Genomic DNA, 18,727 nt, shown 5'->3' on the forward strand with positions numbered 1-18,727 from the left:
TGAGAGTTTCATGTGATATATGTATAATTTGTAGTAACGGGATTCATGGATCTTATCGTCAACACGTGGCCATGTTTCTGTCATATAAAAATAAGTGCCCAAATTCTTGAAGCATATCAACGTAAAATGGCTGGAGTTTTATTCAATTCGCTTGCAGCTGCACACTACCATGCGGCACATTAATAGTTTTGAACGGGAAATTGGTACAATTTTACTCATTGTGCATGATTGAAGTTTCCTTGACATTCATTTTGCCTGAGCCTTTCAAGGACATGTCAAGTGAATCGTTAATAACGCAAACCACTGGCTGCACAGTTTCTTTTCGTCAGAAATAGGCTGTGTTAGGGAGACTATATTACATCTAAAACATCGACACATATAGTTTGACTTGAAACTTTCCTGCTGCTTTTATTGTAGCCTTCATTATTAAAAACATTTAGGACCAAAAATTTTGTTTTTAAATTATTTTGTTCCGGAAGAACAGTAAACCTCATTTGTTTGATTTATTATAGGAATTTCCAGCCTTGATTGATATAGAGCTAATTAAGACAATAATAATAATACGTTACCTTCATTTAATGAGAATATATTTTAAACTCGATGTTATTGTGATAAAATAAAATAATAAAACCACAAAGGGGAAAAAACGAAAACAAACTTGAACCATTTCAGACTGTCAAATGGGCCATTATTGTTATGAGGTACTTTCAAGGCAAGAAGTGGAACATTTGGAGCGAGAAGCTTGGGTTTCAATTGGCGCACAGGGGTGAACTCCCTCCATCCCAAAATAAAAATATGTCAAAGTTCATCATACCGGTGTATGGATAGAATTTCTCAACTAGCATATGAAAATATGTATTTTTTAACTGAGAGAATATCATTTACACATTTCAAAGGTATTCGCTAATCCCATAATTAGTGGATAGACAAGTGGGTGATAAGACATGCGAAATGTTGCCGACCACAAAGCAATTTTGAAGTAAAGAATTGCACTTTCAGTCACACCTATTGACTAGCCTAGGCTAGTAGGCTATCTGAATAAAATATACACTTTACAATGTTGTTGGTTATTTTATCACAATGCTTCACAATCAAATGTATGATATATTCCAGGTTTACATTTAACCTCACACTTTTTTTTTAGCTGCACGACAACAACAAAAACACTCTCAATATTTGTGACCAATAATCCAAGTGAGAGACACAATTTGCACATTCAAATAAATAAGAAATGCTAAAACATGACACATAAATAATGGTTGTGCACTTTTGCAAAGCTGAAAACAAAATATTTTCTCTTTTGTCTCTCCTAGGCCTTGTCCAGAGGAGAATTGAAACAGGAAAAAGCAATTACGGGAGAGATTGTCCCACAGGCATTGAAAGACTATCAGCATGAGGGTTTGGATTGACTCAGGGACACCTATGGCCCTTGCATTATCCTGGCATGAGGTCGCTTTAGCAATAGTCTGGCAATTTCCGCCAGCACCTGGCTCCCCAGCCCCCACATCCCCCCTCTCACCAGGCCCTACCTGTCCCCCCTCCCTCCCTCTCCAAGCCTAACACACACCTTTCTCATTGTGCTGCCATAGTGGCAACTAAGACAAAAACATGCAAGGACAATAGTGTCCAGTAGACATGGTAGACGTTATTAGCAATAGCACAGATGTTTTTCCATCATAGCGTGGGTGAAGTAGGCGGCTCCCAGGTGAAAATGGATGTTGAATACTGTGTGCTCGGTTGTAGCGAAGGGAACGTGTGAAGTCTGGTACGAGATGGGAACAGTGATAATTCACTAAGACACAAAATCTTCAGACAATGAAATAATAGCTGCTATTTCTTTACAGGGAAATATAACCCTGGCCTTATTGTTTGGGCCTAAGGCACAGTGGGAGAATCAAATATGGAGATGTGCAGAGCAGAGAGTGGGTTGGAGAGGAATGTTCCGGTGTTATGTCAGCTGTAGACATAAGGAGCAGAATATCTCACTACCCTATCCATTGAACATATGCTTGGGCTCTGTCATCTAGTGCAAGCATCAACACTTGTGTAAACTTAACCCTCCTTCTACTCCTCACCTACAGTCCTTATACAGGTGCTCTGGTGGCTGTTGGGGCCATGCACCCTAAGATCTCTCTCATCCCATGTTCTGACCCCCTGGGATGTGTGGAGCTGAGGCACTGTTTTCTCATTGAGGGTTTCCCCTTCTTATTTACTGGTGCAAGGGGTCCGTTGCCCAGGGCAAGACTTTAGCCCCAACCGTGATCATATGATGTCGCCACTTTGTCTTGCTCTCTCTGGTCCACTGTCACCACCCATGGCCCTGGAAGAGAAGAGGTGACCGAGCAGTGTGTCTGTTCACCTTTCCCTTCTCAATCAGCCACTGCTCACAGTGTTGTCTCTGTTGCATCTCTTTTGGCTAGACCTCTCTCTCTCTCTCTCTCTCTCTCTCTCTCTCTCTCTCTCTCTCTCTCTCTCTCTCTCTCTCTCTCTCTCTCTCTCTCTCTCTCTCTCTCTCTCTCTCTCTCTCTCTCTCTCTCTCTCTCTCTCTCTCTCTCTCTCTCTCTCTCTCTCTCTCTCTCTCTCTCTCTCTGTCTCTCTTCACTAACATTATATGTTATTATACGAGTGGGGGAAATGAAATCCATGTGTATCATGAGTCAGAAAAGTTGTTCCCTGATAAGAGTCTTGGTGGTCATACAATTAATTGATTATTCAAGTGTGATGTACAGTAATTGGACTCATAACTGATTTGTGTAGGTGAAATGGAGAGCATTGTTTTCCCTATGACATTACATGAGTTATGGACACGTGTTTTTATTTTCTCACATTAAAAATATAAACATATTACCGCTTTGCATAGAAACTGAAAACTGCACGAGAGCAGAAACAGGGCATAATTTGACCAAAGTCCGACATGATTCTTATATTTTGGATTTCTAGACATTATTTGACGTAGGCTACCCTGTGTTAGACATATTGGAGAGGTTTAACGTTCTTAAATGGTGTTTGTTTTCATAGAAGACGCCATGATTCCATGTTGAACGAATAGCTCATCTGATAATGAATGATAACAGCAGACTGATGTAGTTCATCCTTTGTTCATCACTTGCCAGTGGGGGTATTGGGGAGATAACTATCCAAGCCATCCCACAAATATTTTATGGTGATTAGATATGCCGCAACAACCAGAGTAAGCTTATATGACAAAACAAATTCATATCAAAATAATTTGTTTGTGATGTGTTATGTGATAGAAATTGTACAGGGGGGGATATGCAATGGAGCAGAGCAGACGCATCTACTGGATTAACCGGATGGAGATGCAGGGGGCAATTTTGTATGGAATGCGCAAAAGATATTGGGTATATTTCACACAACTGTTTTGCACCGATAGTTCCAGCTGCCTTGAAATAGTTTTGCTCTGATTGACAGCTCCATGACAAAATTGTAAATTGTATTAGATCTTCGATTATTTCTCACTTTCCTTGATTTTCTGTGTCAACGTTTGGATAAATCTTCTGGATAAATAAAGACTTGTGAAAAGGTTATTATATTAGCACATTCATATAGGCCTATACATTTTTTTTATGTGAATTGAAATTGAGTTAACTCATTAGTCAGTTTGTGGAGAGTGAATTGATCTGCCTCGTCATGTTCATAACCATTAAAAGCCCGCGGGAAACTGTGGATCATGTCGCGAGCCACATTACGTAACTGGAGCGGTGGTGGGCGCGCTAGTAGGCATGTTGACAGCTCTGCTACACATTTTCAGTGCCCACATTGTTAAGTATTATCTTCCCATTCAAACATCCTCTAACTCGCGTGAAAGTTACTTTGGGCCGTTAGCAGTATTTTCAGGTCTAAATTGAAAGACTTTGGAACCCCCTCTTCTAATTCACCTTTTCAAATGAGAGACATTAACAAGCATTGTTCTAGATATTCAGTTTGAAAGGCTAAGGTAGGCGGGAGGGCAGTGATCTGCTGTTACCCATTCCCCGGGGCGAGACACTGCCACAGTGGGGTGTCCTCGCGGCCCAATAACAAAAGACGGAGCGGCTTTCAGGTGCAAACTTTGTTGAAGCAAACGTTGGCCCATGCGGGTTGAGACAACAACTGAAAACTATAATGTTACAACCTGAGCTAAACTAAATCAAATACACGAGATTAATTGAAGAAAACATGGCAAGGTCCGACACATGCGTATAAACATATGGGTGGGAGAGTGATGAGAAGCTGGTATGAATGGCATTTTCAACAGGGCACAATGGTTAGGACTACCAATAGCTTTTTGTATATCATCTTCAATAATCAGGTGTAATTACCCTTGTCTATTTGAAATCGTATGAGAGTCCAGGCAGAAAGGTGGTCTCTCTCTCCAGAGACTTCTTTAAGTGATGAGTTACGGGGCACGGGGGTAATTCGTCTTGGAGTGGTTTTCGGGAATGGCAAGTATAAAAATTATGTAAATTGCTAATTTAGCACCTCTGAAAGTGTGGAATATTTATCTGTCAAAAGACAAATGTACTTCACTATAGCTGAACATCTGCTTGCAGGGTAGAGCGTTTGCTTCAACTTCCACTCTGGGGATATTAGCGACGACTCCCAGGCCTGCGCTGATGAGGAATTCATCAAGACTCTGACACCCTCCCAGATGTTAGGAAATTCAATCTAATCAAGACTGTCTTGTTGGACGCCTAATTGATAATCTTACGTTTTGCGCCAGTTTTGCAATGGAAACATTATTTTGGGGAGTAATTGGCGGGGGAGGAGGCGGGGGTCCCAATATTGAATTAATGACACTATGATGGCACCATGAGCTGGAAACTTGAGAAGCAGACAGTGTTAATAGGCTATTGAGTTGATATCTTTGTGTGCCATTGTGTCGTGTTTTTTCCAGTAGGCCTAACATGAGAGACCAGGGAGGGTCAACAGAAAGTTTGACATGGTTTTCGTTCATTTCGTTCATCTGTTTTTAATAGGAAGCTGGTCAGGCTAAATTAGCTGGAAATGTGCAAAGAAAATATTATCTGCATAAACTTCAAGCATGTATGTATCTGATTGTAAATGTGTGTGTATGTGCGTGTGAAAGTAGGCCTACTGTTGGTGTGATGAATAGTTATTGTATGATTTCAAGCGACAGAGTTGTTTTCAAATAATACCTGTACAGATTGAATTAATGATTTGTAACTTGTATAAATAGTTTCCCATTAGTAAAGGCACAGACTTAACATTGCAAATTAAATGTTTTCTGATAACTTGCTAAATAAATTGGAAATGTAAATATTGCTAAATAGTCAATTTAGGAATCATTGAAGTAAATAACAATGCCATTGTACCACCTCGTTACCATCACAAAAGCCATGTAACACGTCCGAGAAAAAAAGAAATGTCACACATCCTGGATTACGGTTCTCAGTGAATACCTATGCATAATCAACAGGCCTCGATCTGCAGGTGAAATGAGCATCAGTAATTGATAAGCAGGTTATAATGATGGTCGTGCAAATCGATGGTGATGGGCCACAGCTAGGTAATTCTCTGATGACTGTTTGTCTGTATGCAAATGTTAATGATATTATTAAGTGTTACTTTGATTGTTGCAATACGTGGCATTTAACCCGAATACTAAATCCATCTGAGGTTATAAGGAGCTAATTACGCTTATGCGTAATAGTGTCCCAAGGCAGCATTGTTTTCGCTGATTTGAGAACTTTAAGAAACTTTAAATTAACAGTTGTTTTTATTAATATGGCAGCCTTTTCAAGGCTCTAACACTACATTTTTTTGTATTATTGTAAATGAACACATTTGGGATTTTTTCTTCATGCACAACAACATTTTTTTAAACCTTTATTTTACTAGGCAAGTCAGTTAAGAACAAATCCTTATTTTCAATGACGGCCTAGGAACAGTGGGTTAACGGCCTGTTCAGGGGCAGAACGACAGATTTGTACCTTGTCAGCTCAGGGGTTTGAACTTGCAACCTTCCGGTTACTAGTCCAACGCTCTAACCACTAGGCTACCCTGCCGCATCACTCAATAAGAAACGTAGTTTCTTATTTACAACTAAGTAGTATTTAAGTATTTACATCTGATTGTTATCTGATTATTATTGTATTTTTATTTATGTCAGAACCAAAACCGATTTGGACTTTGATTGTCTTAGATTTAGATTTCAATTGCGTTAAGAAAGAGACCAGTTCAAGATTTGGCCCAACTGCATATAGGCCTAGATTTTTTTGACCGCTTGAACTTTATTGTATCACTGGGAACCCAACACCATTATGATTTAAAATCATTTTCATAATATTAAACAGCCGTGCTGTGCCTTCCAAATTCCACATACCTCTATGGCACTGCGTGACAGACCCAAACTCTGATACACGCTCACTCAGCATGCCTTGCGCGAGATCTTTTAGCCAGCGAGTTTATTAAGATCACAAACTCGGTTGCGTGACAAAAAGCGTTTGGAACCTGCTTGTATCGGTTTATCCTCTTATAGACGGTGCTTCTGCGCTTAGCCAGCACATGCTATGAGAGTGAGATTGGTGGAGGAAGGCTAAGGGGTGGGTTGGTTTAGTTTTCAATGAATAATATCGTAACAGTTTATGCAGACTTTGCCAGTTTGTTGTTTCCCCATTATGACCAGGATAGTTCTTCAAAATGACTACTCCCAATTTGATGTGAGCTCATCTGTGACTGTGAGCGCTAGAGTCGTGGAGAGATTGTGTGCGCCGTGCTGTTCTATGGTTCCAAATATATCCCCGTCCATATGTCGAAATGAATGAACACTTCGTATTATTGCTATTCAAATACATAGAGCCTACTACTGTATTCACAAACAACACTGTCAGACAAACGCTACACATCTCCTACCACGTGACTGGCAGTGCTTTCTAATCCCATTGAGAGTCCTCATAAAGGAGCCTTTCATGTTTTTCTTTTGGTTACACCCCGTTTTCTCATCATCTCAAAACACGATTATGTTTGGAGTTATCGGGTTCTATTCGGTTATATTTGCCTGCATAAGGTATGAGTTAAGCTATTCTTCCGTTATGCCATCATGATCGTCATAAATGCGTGGTTCAGCTTTCGTGAGCGTTCTGTTTCACTGAGCTACTTGCAGGGAAAGCCTGTCCCATTTTTTGACGTCATGGGGTCCGCTAGAAAGAACTTGAACTGCACGGGTAAGGGAAAAACATGTCCTTGTGAAATACAAAAGTGCGCTTGCGCAAGAGGAGGGAAAACGGAATTTGAATAAATTGGTAAATCTGTTTATATTTGAAGATGGGGGGTAGGGCAGGCCTCGAATTGGGGTAGATTCTGTGGGGGTTGGGCCCCAAATAGTGCGCAGTAAATACGTCTTATAGCAAACAACATTAATTTACAATTATAGCCTACAATCTTCACAAGTTAAATCACGATTCAAACACAATAGGCTTCCCGCATTATTATTGAAGATGAAAATGCATTCGTTAGCCTACCAGTTGGTAAACAATTTTTTTTTCCAGGGTTTTGGTTAATGCAAATAAAGTTGTTTAGCATGATTACTTATTTTCATTCATTTTAGTTTGATAGCCTATATGATTTAATATTTGCGAAGTAGCCAACATACAATTAATATTTGATGAGACTCCTCAGTTTCTAAACTACTACAAGGTTTTTCAAACTTTTTCTCGCTGTAGTGGGCCATACATACTTTGTCAACCGTCAGCAGCTCTCAGCAAATGCACGCGTAAACCGAAGGATATAGTGTTGTGATTCCATTTGGCAGCCTGACTAGCATGCTGTATGACGATACTTTCGCGCCAGCTTATGTCCTCATTTGACTCACTCTCTTGGCTTACTTTTTAGTAGTTGCTAGTTTGATAGTTCTCACGTTGTGATCCCATTTAAGTGGCACTTTCATACCCACAGGCGAATGTTTCCCCCAATTGCACCTTCTTTTAAAAAGCACCAAGGCTACAGTCGGTAACTTTTCCTGTCCTTCTATCGCCCCAGAAACAAGATGCTAAGATGGCGCCTTCCTCAGTGTCAAGTTCAAGTAAAGTGCCGAGTCTCACAGACTCGAAGACAAATCAAATGTATATATGATCTTAGCAGAGAGTAATACAACAATGACAAAGAATGATAAACGTCGCAGTCTGTTACTTTTTTATTTATTTTATTTCAGTCAAAATGTATGTTCACATTTCTTCATAAATAGTTGGTAAAACAAACAAACCAACAAACAATAGCCTACTTTAAAAAGTATAAGGAACCTTTGCCTCTTTCCGCTAAATAACAAATAGGCTCGCAGTTGTATCATCGTTTGCCTCGATTGTGGCACAGTGACACAGTTCATCAGTAAAACATTTTGCTTTTCAGGAATAACTTGGTGCGTGACTCATTTCTCCCAGAAAGTGTTACAACATCACATTCTAGCTGCGTTTATACATCAAAAAATTTGCTTTGACAGGACATGGGGCATACGGGTTGTGGGAATAAGAAAAAAAGTTTTTCTTTTAAATTGATGTATAGAAAATAGTATATAAAACATATATTCCTTAAATTATTTAAATAAACGTATTTTATTTATCACTGTCACTTACGAGGTACTGTTTTTACATTTTGTAGTGCTGGTGGTCTGAAATCGTTCTCATAAGCACAATATATTTTGTGGTATGCATAAGATTCAATTCTTGAAAATAGGTTACAATGCAATGCTGTAACTCTTTGTGCCACTGAACATATTTTCCCCAACCCACATATATCTATTAGTGTTCCCAGACTAAATTTTGTTCACACAAAAATGTTTTCTCGACAGCTTATTCACACAAAACAAGCAAATGTGTAATCAAACTTCTCTATATGCAACACCACAGTACTTATAACAAATAACACGCTTAGTTTCACAGAAGAATTACATTTAAAACAATGCAAGCTGACAGACAAAAACACTTTTATTTTGAAGATACTGTGTTGTGACAGTTCCATTGTTGCCGATGCACACATTTTAACAGAGGCCTACTTGCACAAAGACATTTTTGGAACTATAAAGGACTGCCATACTGGCTCATATGTTTGGGTATTTGACCCGAATTTGAAATACTTGGAATTCATGAATGAACTAGGTATAACGTCTGTAAATGCGACGGGTGCAATAGCTGATGGATCGTTCGAATGTGTACTGAAATTATGCTACAGTTGAGCTCTATTCTCTGATTCTATCGAAGTAAAATGTACAAAAAAAAAGTTAATTTGACTATAGGGATATGGACATAACCGTTTTATATAGTTTGTCAACTCACTTGAAAACAATTCAGATTTACAGAATTGATGATTCACATGTCAATGGTCTCACAAGCTAAACAATAAGTGATGGAAAAATGGGCATCATATAGACAAATTATAGACAAATTCATCATATTTATATAGATGATATCTTGGATCCAAATAAGACACATATATTGCTTAAAAAAGATACAATCGCAATATTGGCGCGTTAGAGTTGATCACTTTGTTCAATGTTAAGATGGTTATGACCCAAATCTGTACAGTCTTGTTAGAAAACATTTCCATAAATATCTTTAAGTTTCAGAACTTATACCCATAATTAAATTACAAATTGATAAATATGGCAGCATGGATATGTATTTACAACGTTATTAACAAAAGGCAACGTTATATTGAACGGTAACAATCGTAACCTAATACCACATTTCTCCACCTGAAAACTGACATTGACAACAGATTCGACCCCATCAAACAAGGAAATACATTCACGAGTATATATTTATTTATGATTTATTTTTTGTTCAAGTTCAAGACAAAGACTTTGGCACGTTTCTTAAGACTGTCTGAAGTTTTAACAATCAATTGAAAGGCGACTGTAGTATGTCACCATTATATAAAACACCGCGAAATATTATTCCTTTTTCTTTCTTTTTAAATACAATTTTGAGAAAATACATAAAATGAAAAATAAAATAATCATTTGATATCTGTAAACTAAAAAAGGGAAAAAAACGTTTTATTTATTCTTAGAAAGTATTATTTCATTATTTATGATTGATTTGTTTTCTTCGAACTCGGAATAAAAGTCAAACCCCAATCCTGAGAAAGGACGAGGCCTGCTACTGCTGGCTTACTCTCATCTCCTCGTGTTGCTCCAATCCAATTTTGTGTACACCTTGGTGTGAGTTTTTAAGGTCTTAATCTTGGTCCACATTGAGAGCCTGGTTATGACTTCAAACATACCATTCATTAAAGTTGGGTGGCAGTCCATCGCTGTGCCCCGACGTGTTTTGCACGGCTGACGGTGGTGTTTTTGTTGGGTCTTCAGTGTTCGCTGATACCAGAACTGGTGGTGTGGACGACTCATATCCAGAACTTGCTGCTGGAGACGACTCAGAACCTTGAGACTCGTGTACCTGTAATAATAATACAATAAAACAAAAGGAGTTGCTATGATATATTTGTATGTATATAGGCCCCATAGCATGAAGAATTAACGTTGAATATGTTGCACACACTCAATACGAGTCAACTCAGCTTAAGTCAATACACCTTACCCTTTGATCTATCAAATTTCTAATGCATTGCTGCGCTATTTCCTTCTCCAATTTAGCCCACAAGTAGTAGCCTAATGTTTGGGAAATAAATATGCATTCTATTACATTCCAAACCAGTGAGATAGCAGAGAAAACGTGATACTGTTTGGGCGCTGATTCTTTGGTCAAGGGAGAGTATTGTGTTTGTGTGTTTAGGGTGAAATGAACACGTTAATTACCTTCATGTGTTTCCTGAGAGAGCTGGGGTGCGTGTAGGACTTGTCGCACACTTTGCAGATGTAAGGCTTATCCGAAGTGTGCACGTGCATGTGCTTTTTCCTGTCACTGCTGTTGGCGAAGCGTCTGTCGCAGCCGTCGAATTCACACTTGAACGGCTTCTCACCTGCAAGATGGAATAAGCACAATTCATTAACCCCTGTACACAGTGGATTGATAAGCCTACCCTCCCGAGATATAATAGGGATGCTGGCTTGATTCATCATCGATGAAGTCTGCCCTGTGAATAACAATAGTGCTCTGTGAATAGCAACAGCAAGCATGGTATGTTCAATACAGGCCTACATTTGTTAGGCTACACATCAACAAATATGGACCAGTGAATGCTATTATAGGAATGTTTGATGTAGTATATAGACTTTGATATTACTGTTGTGTGCTTTGTCGTAGTGTGTTTAAATAGGCTACAGTGCCAAAACCCACTGCTGCACTGATTTGAATAGGATGGAGTAGCACATAGGCTAGCCTAGTAAACAAGGACTAGCGGACCAGACTCACAAAACCACACTGAGGGGTGTCTGTCTAAATGTGGGCCTAGTTAAGCTAATTCGCTCACACTTTAGTTTGGGGGAAGTATGTGTCTGTCTCTCCCTTAATACACACAATGTAACTTGAACAACACCTCGAGAGCAAGAATAGCATCTCCAATCGAGAAATATGTCCACACAATACAACTTCAACATATGTACGTTTGATATTGAGATGTGAATTAGGTTATCCCGAGCGTTCAACAAATGCAATTTGCAGTGCGTATAATCCTATTTTATTTCCGTTCCAACATATTTCTTATCCCATCCTAAAATACAAACCAAATTGCGGCCTTCACTCGTTCTTGGATTACTCTATAAAATGCAACAATCTCTCAACAATATTTGCCTCGGTCTATTCTTTTCCCCATGCACAATGAAAACAACAGGCCTATGGATAGGCATATTTAAACGTGTAGCTGTTGTTTGTCAGCAAACGTGACGAAAGTAATTACCTGTGTGTGTTCGTTTGTGAATTTTCAAATTTTCCGACCTGGCGAAAATTTTCCCACAGCCAGGGAATGGACAAGGGAATGGTTTCTCTCCAGTGTGCACTCGAATGTGGTTCACAAGTTTGTACTTGGCCTTAAATGATTTCCCCTCTCTCGGGCAATCCTCCCAGAAGCAAATGTGGTTACTTTGCTCGGGGCCGCCAACGTGTTCCATGGAGACATGCGTCACCATCTCGTGCATTGTGCTGAAAGTCCTTTCGCAAGTCTTTTTGGGTCGGTTCATCTGGTTCTCATCTATCCATTTACAGGACATTTCTTGCTTTATGGGTTGCCTCATGTATCTAAAGAAGGCCCCAGGACCGTGGTGTGTCGGCACATTCATCCCCATATTCATCCCCATTGGATGGTTGTAGTTGTGGAGCTGAGCGCCGTAGGGGTCCGTCCGAGGGCTGGCGACCGGACGGTACGGATCGGGTCTTCCAAAAATGTCCCCGCGTAAACCAAGATGCATTTGACTGTTGACTACATGTCCGCTTGGGGAAGTGTGGCTCACGCCCTGGTCGTGGAGCCCTGAAAACAACAGATGTCCAGGGTTATCGGAGATTCCAGGAGGTCCATGCAGGCTCCCAGCAGAAGCGGCAAAGATCCCATGCTGGGCACTCGATGCAGCAGACTCTCCAACGCCACGGTTTCTGAATAGAAAGTCCCGGGTTGAATTGAACGGTCCCCCGCCGTACGAACCCACCTGTCCGCTATGATGGTGTCCCAGGGCAGCAGCATATCCACTGGCTTGCGGGGTAAAAGCTGAAGTCTGGCTGGAGGTTATATCGTGAGCCACTGGGCTGAGTTTGAAAGCTGCGGAGTGGGATGAATCAGCGAAGGGATTGAGCCCCAACCCGGGGTCTCTGTTCCCTATCTCATGGTGCCGCGGTGTTCCGAAACCCCCCACTCCTAGCGATGGGAACTGCGGACCGCTGTCAAGGAGCATAGTCATTGGGCTCAAACGAACTTAGAAAACGAAATAAAAGAAAACAATGAACTGAAACCCCAGGTTAGTGGAGCTCACTCTAACCGCGGATAACGGGAACACGATTTCAGTGCGTTGAAACGTAGAATAAGATTTGTTTTACTGTAAAAACACCAAAACAACGAAAAAACAATCCTTCGCTTACAGAGCGAGGAGAAAAACTCCAGTAACTGGGATCCGTGAGAAAGAGGATCAAACTTCCCCCCCTTTCCAGACGAATGATGTCCTTGGACTGATAAAGTCAATCACTCACTCCCTGCACATAAATGAACTCGGGAGGCAGTGCTACGACGCCCAATGAGAACCCAGCTACCCATTTGGCACGTGACGCCAAAGAAGAGAGTTAATTGGCTAGATGTCTGTTGATTGGCACGGTTTGCTATTGAAAATGGCAGTTCGTCTCAATGGTTTAATTTGATTGGCTAGTGCAGGCATTATTTTTCAGGTAAGGCATCAGAGCACTCTCGCTTCAATACCATGAGCCTTATTTATTTTCCGTCTTATAACGCAGAAACTGTTGCAGAAGTTGGATTAACACCATTATAAACTGTAAATATTAAACCAGAGGCCAATAGTCATTGCAAATGTTTGTTGTAGATATGCCCGTAGGCTACGAAATGAAACAAAGTTACTGAAAATGGGTTCTCGCAACATTAGGAAAAAGTATACCATTATCCAAACTTCGGATAATGACCAAGGCCTTTCTTTTTTATTGATGTTGAAGAATTCAGGCATACCACGAGCATGCTGTTTTACCAACAAACACAATTCAGCTTCTATGCAAAAACGTAACACTTTAATTGGTGCATTTTGGTGGGGACATCATTTTGTAAACGTTACATGTCTGAATAGTTTATTTTTAAATACATGTGTAACACGACATAATTAATGTTTACTAATGTTAATGTTTATCTATCTATCTATCTATCTATCTTTTCTATCTATCTATCTATCTATCTATCTATCTATCTATCTATCTATCTATCTATCTATCTTTTTATCTATCTTTTTATCTATCTTTTTATCTGAGCATTTAGTCTCTTATTAACTGAGAACATGAATGTAGTTGGCAGAGATCCGAAATGTGGCTTTCTTGAAGCCGCTTGATAAAGGAGGGGGTCGTTTTTTTGCCAATCTCTATTGGGTGTAAGACGCAGGAATAAAAGACAGAAAGAAAGATGGCAGTAATTGTAATATCCTGAGATTTTTTGCTTATCCAAAAATTCGTGCCATTGAGCGAGTTTCACAGGGTTGCCGCTGACTCGCTGCAGGACACATAAAATCTGATCAAGTTCAGAGACGCGTTGAGTGCTTCAAGCGGCGCTTTATAACTCCAATCCTTTCACATCCCTTTCCCCTCAATCTGTCCCAGGAAGGAGCTCACATTCTTTATTTTAGACATCTGAAAAAAGAAAAAGAGAAAAATCTTCAAATCAGTCCTTCAGTCTGCTTTCGCCCTCCTCCCCGCAATCATTCCCACAACATATTCCTCTTCGAGAAAAAGTATTTTAAATTGCAAGGTGAGTTTTCTTATTTATGTAATATTTAAATTGTTACGGTTACTTTTCTTTTGAAGGACAGCAACCGTGGAGTAATTGTACGGATGCTGTGGGGGTGTGTGAATCTGTGCTTTCCTTGAAAGTCAGCTCGGGACACTTGTTTATGATATTCAGAACTTTATTTTTTTTTTGTGGTAACTTTTTTAAGATACATGTTCTTCATTTACTCCTATCAGTCATCTTGTTTCATCAAAGTTAAACGTGTGTGCTTCTTCTAAAACAGATAGATCTCAGCTGCGTTCCTAAACTCAACAACAACATTTCTTTTTACGGAAAATGGCATGATTCCCTCTCTATCGTGCGCTCCCTCCCTCCCTCCCTCTCTCTCTCTCTCTCTCTCACTCACTCACTCACTCACTCACTCACTCCCTCCCTCACTCACTCACTCACTCACTCACTCACTCACTCACTCACTCACTCACTCACTCACTCTCACTCACTCACTCACTCACTCACTCGCACACACGCACACGCACACGCACACACGCGCACGCACACACTTACACACACAAACCCCCACAGTTTCTCATCTCTCTCACACACACACACACACACACACACACAAACCCCTTTACATCTCTCTCTCTCACACACACACACACACACACACACACACACACACACACACACACACACACACACACACACACACACACACACACACACACACACACACACACACACACACACACACACACACACACACACACACACACACACACACTGTGTGAGAGAGGGAGCACATGAGTTAACTGTGAATAGCCTTGAAGCTTTAGAACATGAGATTTATGGAGACCTTTCTGAACTTTCACAAGTGACAGGCAGTTAAGTTTTCTTAACTTTTCCTCTTCGATATTTTATTGACTTGTTGAAACGAAAGGACTCTGTAAGGTTATTATATGTGGTATGTTCACAGTGAGGGTGTTACTATAAAATGATTAACGATGAGAAGCACGTGCACACTTGTCTCTGCAACGGAACACACAATTCAATTCTATTAGCAACCAACTTTTCTGCAGTATCAGGAGTCTTGGAGTTCAGACTATGGCAAGATAGGTTCACCGACCTTTGGCCTCCTAAGGCCTCGTGTGTTGTTACAGGTTACTGTCTTCACCAAATAATCAAAAGCAACTGTTGCTCGCCGAGGAGAGCCAAACACATCATGTGATGTAAAAAAACACCTACAGGTACGCCTACAGGTACGCCTACACTCGAATGTTCTTGAATTTCAGACGTGTACATTGATTCAGATGCGAGCATTATCTACAACTTTCCACAGCACCACATCAAACGCTACTTTATTTATATTACATTAACTTCTTAGAAAATACTATAGCCTAGTTGAGTGTCCAACAACACCTTCCATGACCTATCTGGTTGTAACATAAACAAGAAAAACACATTTTGCGATGTTGATGTAACAAACTGAAGATCACATACTGGACTTACTATCACGATATATATTTTTTTTAAATTAAATCACTTCCGACGCTCCTTTTAGAATTATCAAAGCGTAGGCCTCTCAGATGTCACCAAGATTATACAATATAATGATTTGTTTTGGTATGCAAAAAATATTTAGAGAATTGTTGAATAGGACTGCAAAGGTAACCTACCACTTTTGCCTATCTACAAATTAAATTAGGAGGATAATTTTTAAGAATACCTAAAGTTGTTTCTGTTGCAATTATAACGGAGTATAGGTCCTGATACTGAAAACTAAGCCTGTGTGTTTTGCCCTCGACATATCGCTTCTCACCACTGTCGGTCTGTATTGCCAGTATAGAGGCCCAACATATCGCTTCTCACCACTGTCGGTCTGTATTGCCAGTACAGGCCGAACATTTCGATGTGGATCAACGTATAACATCTTCTTTTTTTTTGCTGACAAAATGTATTCTCGTCTCCTCGTCTGCATTGATGGTGCAGCCAAACACTCATTTTTAAAATGTAGAAACTGTCATGAATGGAGTTATTTTGCTTTCGTTTGATTGCTTGAGTACAAACTGATATGCTATCTCTTCATGATTGTACACCGATACTTTTTCAACAATCAACCACAGACTGTGGGATGTCCCAATCTCAGTTGTAAATAACTCATGCCTATTTATTGCTTGCTATGCCTTACTTAAGTGTTATAGTTTCCAAGGTAATTCATGTAGTTTTAGCGAGGAAATCTTTTTTGGTAGATGGTTGCAAGCTCATAATTTTTCTCCTGAGCATGCGCATGAGCTTCTCAGAAACACTATTCTGGTAGTCTAATATTTATAAAGACTATTGTTTAGCTATACTAATCGCTCTCTTGAGCTGATAATAACACCATTGCCTTGATAATGAACAATTAATTAGTCTTGCGATTCAAAGTTCCTGCAGAAAATATACCTATATTATCAAATTTACCTGGACTCATATGTAATTTATATTGATGTTTACGACACAAAATCAATGAAAACTAGACTGGACATGGTAAACAAATGATTTGATAGCTCACATTTGAAATATTTTACAAACTATTCAAGTTCCAGGTTAATGTAGTTGTATTTGTGCAATGCCTGTACATTAATAGCATGGCTGGGCCTCTCTCAGAGGTGTAGCGGTGCCTGAGCTGAAGCCGCGCGTGCAGTAGCCCACGACAAGTTTATTGAGGAAACTTTCCTGCTCAACAGTTAACCCAATAGTCACCAAACAAAAATATTCTATTTCATTCACCATCAATGTTAACAAATTCAATCCTAATCGAATATATACATATATATATATATATATATATGTGTTTGTGTGTGTACATTTGTAAAACTACTGAATCTCTTGCAGAATTGAATCACAGGGTAAAGATGATTTATTGCATGATCGACAGTAATTGAGTTAGTCTTTTATTCTCTACGTGAAGAAGTTCGAATGAAATGGGTAAATGCTGTTTAATACACTAGTAAATTAATGGGCTACTGCTATGTTGTGTTGATGTATTGCTTTTTTTGTAATGGATTGCAATATTTGTAGGATTATAGATGCACTCATGTTTCAACCAATCTTGTTTTAGGTATGCATGTGGGTATGATTATGAAAACATAAGTAGCTGTTGCAAGTTTTGATGCAAGGTGTTATTGGAAAATATTGTCTAAAATATACTTTGTGAATAGATTTGTACTCAGCTTCTGGGAAAGGCTTATCTTTTCACCTCTAAAATCAGCAGAGCGAGAAAAAAAAACAAGAGAGAGGGTCATATTTCACTTGTCAAAATTGAACTGATCCCTACATCTTTTCTTAGAACAGATTGGACAATACACAATGCCTATATCCCATGGGACTATAACAAATGGGTATACATGTTCATGTGCTCATATACATATTTAAAACACCTTAACCTAAGGTCCATTTTGGGATTCTGTCTGTAGTTTATGGTTTTTAGTTTATGGCTCTTAGAAACTTTGTGGTTTCGTATGCTTTGTGTAACTTGTTTACCGTCCCACCTGGGACACATTATATCACCTGACCGCTGTTTGTCCATGTTAAAGACACAAGTACCCCTTCTGCTACTCAGAGGCAGCCAAGGTCATAAAGGTCATGTACGATACGGAGGAGGAATACAGTACAAAATCTGCCGGATCTCTCCCTGCATTAGCCATTATGTGGGATGGAGTGCCTCAATTGTTTCCTGCAATTACATAGATGCACCCTTTGCTCAAAGATTCACCTATTTGTATTAATCAGTCATCATCTTTCAGGGTTTGTAACCCGTCCACTGCTAATGACATGTTCTACTCAGCTTTTAATATTGGAAAGGCACGTTTCAAACATGATAGTTCAAGAAGTAACTGTACAATCTTTGGTGTTCGTGGTCAGTTCATGGGTTGGAACAAGTGAGTCTACTGCAAGTTTAAGATATATACCATTGACTCTCTGTTGGCTTTTTTAATTACATCTTTGATGTGGTTTATCAATATGACTAATTGACTCCTCGCTGTGATGTATTGGAACATCTGTCTGCAAATGGCCTCACCCCAAACCTCTTAATTCATCTAAATTTCATAAAGTCATGACAAGAGTGCAGTGCCAGTGAATAGTCTCATCCATTATCACATTATTCACACACACACACACACACACACACACACACACACACACACACACACACACACACACACACACACACACACACACACACACACACACACACACACACACACACACACACACACACACACACACACACACACACACACACACACACACACACACACACACACGAATACACACAGAGACACACACAGACATACACAGACACATGCATACGGATACACATGCAGATACACACACAGATAAACACAGGGTT

General features: G+C 39.7%; 1 protein-coding gene and 1 long non-coding RNA gene across 3 annotated transcripts in view; one reads left to right on the forward strand and one right to left on the reverse strand.

The window, feature by feature from the left end:
• Window positions 1-18,727, forward strand: part of LOC123993346 — a 144,256-nt gene that overhangs the window by 76,891 nt on the left and 48,638 nt on the right. The gene's annotated exons all lie outside the window — the stretch shown is intronic.
• LOC123993345 (zinc finger protein ZIC 3-like) lies at window positions 8,148-13,081 on the reverse strand. The gene is made up of 3 exons (XM_046295402.1): window positions 11,812-13,081; window positions 10,772-10,935; window positions 8,148-10,412 (listed from the first exon to the last, which is right to left on the reverse strand). The coding sequence occupies exons 1-3, from the start codon at window positions 12,800-12,802 to the stop codon at window positions 10,230-10,232; spliced, it is 1,338 nt and encodes a 445-aa protein (XP_046151358.1). The 5' UTR covers window positions 12,803-13,081; the 3' UTR covers window positions 8,148-10,229.

This window comes from Oncorhynchus gorbuscha, linkage group LG13 (genome assembly GCF_021184085.1).
Source record: "Oncorhynchus gorbuscha isolate QuinsamMale2020 ecotype Even-year linkage group LG13, OgorEven_v1.0, whole genome shotgun sequence".
In the NCBI taxonomy this organism is placed as follows: Eukaryota; Metazoa; Chordata; class Actinopteri; order Salmoniformes; family Salmonidae; genus Oncorhynchus; species Oncorhynchus gorbuscha.